Genomic DNA, 6,000 nt, shown 5'->3' on the forward strand with positions numbered 1-6,000 from the left:
TTGCTTGGTCTTTAAACAAGAATGAGAAAACATATCGCAATATGATACATACATACATACATACATACCGCCATTACTCGCTGACGAGTATTTGACACGCATCAGAAGATGGTCACGCAAGGCGTTTTCTTTCATGAGCTTTTCTGTGACTGAAAAGCCCGATACGTGATGTTATCTGTCTACCGCACTTCAGATATTCAAAAATCTCATTGCTTTGTTGCCTCTTTACTTTTTGGTTGTCGCTGTTAACTGACTTTACAATTCTTCTCCATTCCGTTCTATTGTGAGCTGCCCCTTCCCACTCATTCTGCTTGTTAATTCCTTTTAAGTTTTCGTGGAAAATATCCTTGAACCTTTTGAGTTGTCCACCCGGCCTCCTCTTACTGTCTACAAGCTCACCGTAAAGCAGAGATTCTGGTATGCGGTTTTCTTGCATTCTGCATACGTGACCAACCCATCTTAAGCGGGACTTTATAATCATGACTTCAATACTCTCGCAGTTAGTTTTTTCAAGGATAGATACGTTTGAGATATGATGGAACCATTTTATTATTATCGCAATATGATATATGCAGCCTCAACGACAGTATGAACGGATGTATACAGACAGTTATAACAGCCAAGGGAGGCAATACAATGCTTGATTATTACGATGTTTTCTTTAATATCATTAGTTCTGTTATCTTTATTAATGTTTATTAAAACGAGGACTGTATCTTTAGTATTTAACGTTTATTTCTAGTTTAGTAAGTATTCAATGCAAGGTAATATGAAGTTATGATAATTGTCACCAAAACCATCTCGTCCAATTAAAAAATTACATCAAAAAGTAATGATAATTGGAAAAATTACAAATTGATCGTAATCAGTTCATTTCGCTCTTAAAAATTAACCAAAGCATGTATTGACATGAATCAAAAAACAAAATGCTCGGGAGTCATGGTTTTGACCGTTTTAGGAAATTTCACGCACGAAATTTTTGCATGTTTTTAAAAGTTTTTTTATGGTAAAAAAACAACCCTTCGATTAAATGCCAAATACTAACGTTTATAAAAAAAACTTAGTTTACGAATTAAAGTTGATATAATTATCTACAGCTTGCTAAAAAAATAATGAAAATAGGGCTAAAAATAACAAAAATATAATACTTTAAATTTTTGACCAAAAATTTCTCCGTTGCGTTTTTTTTGCATCTGATATATTCCGGAAACTTCGGCAGCATATTCTGCATATTAAAAATGCTTAGTTTCGGAAATACAGGGTGTAGAAATTTCATTTTTATTTCGATTTTTTCTACATAATTTCTGAAGTAACGTCAATATTTGGATGAAAATTTGTGTCTGGGAGTTTTTTGACATGAGAAATTTTATTTTCATGTCAATATTACTCCTACTTGTAGAGGGCGCCACCTACATATGTTTTAATTGGTTTGAAGAGTAATACCTTTTCGTCCATACCTGTATAAATCTACTGAGTAAAAAAATATACATTTGCAACTTTTTTTACAAAAAAAAAAGGTCTCTTGGTAAAAATCGCTACGAGTAATGGTTCTCGAGATATTTGGAATTGAAATTATCAATACCTGTCATCATTGACATAAATTAAACATGCGTTGACTAAATAGTTATTAGACTGAAATAATAAATTTGAAATCTTTTTGTGTCAAAAGTTCAACAGAAATTGTTTAATCATCATTTTTTCACAGAAAAATTTATGATTAGTTTAAAAAAATAAAAATGTATTATTTCAGTCAAATAACTATACACAACGTGCTTATTTTTTGTCAATAATTACATGTATTGACTATTTCCATTCTAAATATTTTAAGAACGGTTGCTCGTAGCGATTTTTACCAAGAGACATTTTTTACGTAAAAAGTTATGGAAATGTATATTTTTTAGTCAATGGTTTTATACAGGTACGGACGAAAAGTTATTACTTTTCAAAACAGTCAAAACCTTTGAATAAGAAGACTAAGGAAGGAGCATATCAAAAATCTTAGGTACACCGCGATGGGCCTCAAATATGGCCGACTTAAATTCCGGTTTATCAGTGTCGTTCTAATTTTATTTAAAAAATGTAAAACTATGATGTAGGGTAGACGTGGGGTAGACTCAATAATTTGTTGTTTTATTTTACGTTGTGAATAAATGTTGGTATTGACGGGAAAATCACTAAAATATTTGTCCGAATTTAGGTTGTTTCTTAACTTAAATTTTGTTTTTTGTTTACATTTTTTGGGGGAAAATATGGGTTCAACTTTAGTAGATGAATGAAATAAAATCTTTTCAAAAGATATCAACTTCTTCGGGCATGTCGCCAATACCGCGCCTAATAAGAAGTAATAAGGATTTTTAGGAATATCTCTGTAACTCTGCAACTAGACAGAACGATGACCTGTATGTGTGTTATTACTAAATAAAATTTAATGAAACAATAATAAAGTCAGATTATACAGATTTCAACGCGGCAGTCGCTTAATTTTTAGTCAAATAAGTCAGCTTTTTAAAAGTGCTTCTATAAAAACTAAAGACGCAGTTGAATATATCGTTAGATTTTTCTTTAAATCGGTAGATCGTTAGCTTACAGACGAAACCGGTAGACCTGGCTTGATGAACTGACGGCAGTCGGAATAGCGAGGTGCGGAGGCGCGGGAAGGGAAATAAAATAATGGCGATAAATAAAGGGCAGAGAGATGGGTATCAAGAGTGGATGGGAGGTGGCGGAATTTCCAAAATTTGTTATCTTATTGGAGTTTGTCTAAGTAGACAGTCGTAGTGGAAGTGGAAACGGGGAAGTTGTTGTCCATCTCTGTTTAAGCATAGACTTTTTATAGGCGTTTCATTCCAATACATGTAATTCCTATGCCTAGAGATCCATTGCCGGGCCTGTATAGTAATCGCAAAACATTTTCCCATGCACGTCATCAATCATATCGACATTAACACTAAAGTTTATAAACCTGATTGAATGAAATTTTGGCAAAAATGTTTAAATTTGCTGTATAATTTAAGATACCGAACAGCTCTTCATTTTACTTTATAGAGCAAATGATTGTAACAGATATTTTATTTAGATTAAAGCTGCAAAAATTAGTTTAAACCGAATTTTATTATCGCTATGTTGGTCACATTGCGCCATGTTCAGTAATGCTGTCCTTTATTATTTGAAAATTATCCTAATGTCAGTCATTATTTTGTATAATATCGTGTTGTTGTTGAATCTTTGTGAATAATTCTCGTTTTTTGCCTATTTTCATAGTCTGTTTTAAAAATTGCACTTTTAAGCACAAAAAGTTCTTTTAAGAACTAAATTTTCCAGTTTTTGTATTGCATTTCTTGAAATTGTGTGTTGAAAATATGCCGAGGCATTTAAACAGTCGAAGCAAAGAGCTTGTAACTTCCCTGTTTTTTTTTAAATCTATTTTGAACGAGAACGGTCTTTTATTACTCTTGACTATAGTCAGAAAAGTAAGTTTGATTGATAAGCACATTATACCACTTTTTAAGTTAGTTTTTATTAAATTCTGTGATTATTAGTTTGTGCATTAATAGCACCCTCTTGCTGTGACCACTTATGGCCTTGTAAGACGTAGATCAATAAATAACCTATAATAACGCTTATAATAATCTTCATAATGGACTCGTTTTTGCCAATATGTAATAAGTAAAATACATAAGCTATAAAATAAATAAATCAATTAGTCACTAAAATATTACTTATTAAATTAGAAATAAAACGTAAAATTCTTTAAAAAATTATATAATAAATATGTTGTTTGTCAATTTTAAATTAAGATTCACCTCATAAATCCATCAAAATCTGGCAGCGCTGTCTCCATCGCTTGTCACTCAAAGTGCGATTAGCATAACACAATATTTTAATTCTAATTTTTTGAAAATTTACAAATGGAGAGCAACATCTAATGGCCCTTCAGACCTTCCTAGAGAGACTTGAAGAAATTTGTATAGTGCAAAACATTCAACTGGACCTATTATTGCCGCTCTTATCTCAGTTTTGCAAGGACAGGCTTTGTTCTGGTACAGCAATAACCAAGCAAACTACAGGACCCAGGATGAATTCACAAGAGAAGTAAGAATTTTTTATTATTCTTTAAATTATGAGGTGGACTTGAAGGCCAAAATAATAACTTTGATACGACGACACGGAAAAATCACTCCAAAACCAGAATTTCAGTGGTTATACCAGTGGTCTTTTTCCCAAGGCTCCAAGAAGTTTGAACTACTTAGACACGAACTTCGACAACCGTCTCATATAAATATAGAGGCATGTCAGAATACAGATTACATTGGTTTGTATTCAATTGCAACTTCACGAGTATATAACAACTGTGACAATCCGGAGATTGTTTTTACTTAAATCAATCTTAGACAATAGATCTTAGACCGTTGGAGAATGCCCATTCCAGGTTACAGGTGGAGTCCTAGGTTCTTGAGTTCCGCTTTAAGATCGTTTCCACTTGGGATGCAGAACGGTTCCGGTCCAGTTAGTGGAGTGATCGCTTCTTTACCAGCTAGATCGTTTGCTTCTTCATTACTTTCTGTCTCTTGGTGGACTTCATTTGTGCTCAACCCCCCTGTAAAACAAAATGTTCGAATCTTTTCCATGTGTTCAGAAGATTATTGAAGATAATGCAACAGACCAAACTTTTGCAGTATTAGCTCACATTCCTTGCATGATACAGAGCTTGCATCATTTACAAGAAAAAATTTTTAACATACTTTCCAGACTTGCACTCCGAATCTGACAATGGGCGTAGATGGAATTTAAACCTTTTTTGGGCAAATCAATAGATCTGGCTGATGTCACTACAAAAATGAAAGAATGTCTTCTAGATTAAGCCGCTGATGGCATGCTTAAAATGGAATTTTATTCAGAAAGTGTCGACGTATTTTGGATAAAAAGAAAACACGAATATCCAGAACTGGCAAGGGAAGCTCTTAAATTATTAATGCCATACGCCATCGCCACTTCATACGACATTTTCTTCAATGAAGCCATTAAAACTAAAAAGAGAAATAGACTGCAATTAGAAAACGATTTGATAATTAACGTTCCAAAAATAGCACCACAATTTGATAAACTTTTGAAAAATAAACAAGCACATCCTTCTCACTAAAATTGTGTTTTTGTTGTGTAGAGAACCTTGACTTTTTCTTTCAGCCGGCGACACCCCGAGTAAGGCTTCGCGACCCACCCAGGGTTCGCGACCCACAGATTGAAAAACACTGCTATAGCGTAAATTTTTGCCTGAAGCATGTTCGGGTAGGTGTTCATTGGTTCAGAGTATTTAGTGAAGATAACATTAGATCTGGTGAGGTTGCAGTGGAATACCTAATAAAAATTAATCAATCCGCTGATAAAGCCGACATTTAAAATGGTTTTGGTGTATTGTTGTGAATTAGTGTATAATTTTACTGAAATAAAACTTTTTAACCCCATTATAATATTAGACTTAATTTCTTAAATTTGCAAAAAATCTAATAGTACCGTGAAAGACACATACAATCAAGCAACGAACGCCACTGCCTGGCAACGCCAGAGGCAGCGGCGACGTGCTCGGCCACGCCAGACCGCTTGGCTGATACCGAGAAATCCTCCTTAAATCTTCTTCTGGGTACCACCGCGCCGTCGAGAGTACCGGCGACGGGCGGTGATCCGCGCCAGAGTGCGCCGAAGCCATTGGTCCGGAGATGCCCAGCATCCATGCTACGCTGGGAGGAGCGCGGACACGCGAGTACCACGACAAGGTACGACCCATGCGGTACCCTGTCGTCGATCGCGTGCATGTATTTTTTAGATGAACCGAGAGGCGATGGATGTTTGGCGAAGAGTTGATATGTTCCGTTTAAGTGGTTGATTAATTAAGTAAAAAAAGTATCTATTTGATCTACATACTAAAAGAATTGTGCAGAATGTGCGGAATATGTCAATGATAAGTATTGTCATGACATAAAGCTGTGAAACATAGGCACTAAA

General features: G+C 34.6%; 1 protein-coding gene across 1 annotated transcript in view; it reads right to left on the minus strand.

Annotated features, from left to right (window-relative positions):
- Positions 1 to 5,729, minus strand: part of LOC115888559 — a 123,411-nt gene extending 117,682 nt beyond the window's left edge. Inside the window, exons 1-2 of the mRNA XM_030908311.1 lie at positions 5,528 to 5,729; positions 4,435 to 4,597 (exon numbers count right to left, since the gene is read on the minus strand). Coding sequence (XP_030764171.1) covers positions 4,435 to 4,597; positions 5,528 to 5,729 — 365 coding nt within the window. The remainder of the gene's footprint in view (positions 1 to 4,434; positions 4,598 to 5,527) is intronic.
- Positions 5,730 to 6,000: the final 271 nt, after the last annotated feature.

This window comes from Sitophilus oryzae, unplaced genomic scaffold, assembly GCF_002938485.1.
Source record: "Sitophilus oryzae breed Bouriz unplaced genomic scaffold, Soryzae_2.0 scaffold_801_pilon_pilon, whole genome shotgun sequence".
In the NCBI taxonomy this organism is placed as follows: domain Eukaryota; kingdom Metazoa; phylum Arthropoda; class Insecta; order Coleoptera; family Curculionidae; genus Sitophilus; species Sitophilus oryzae.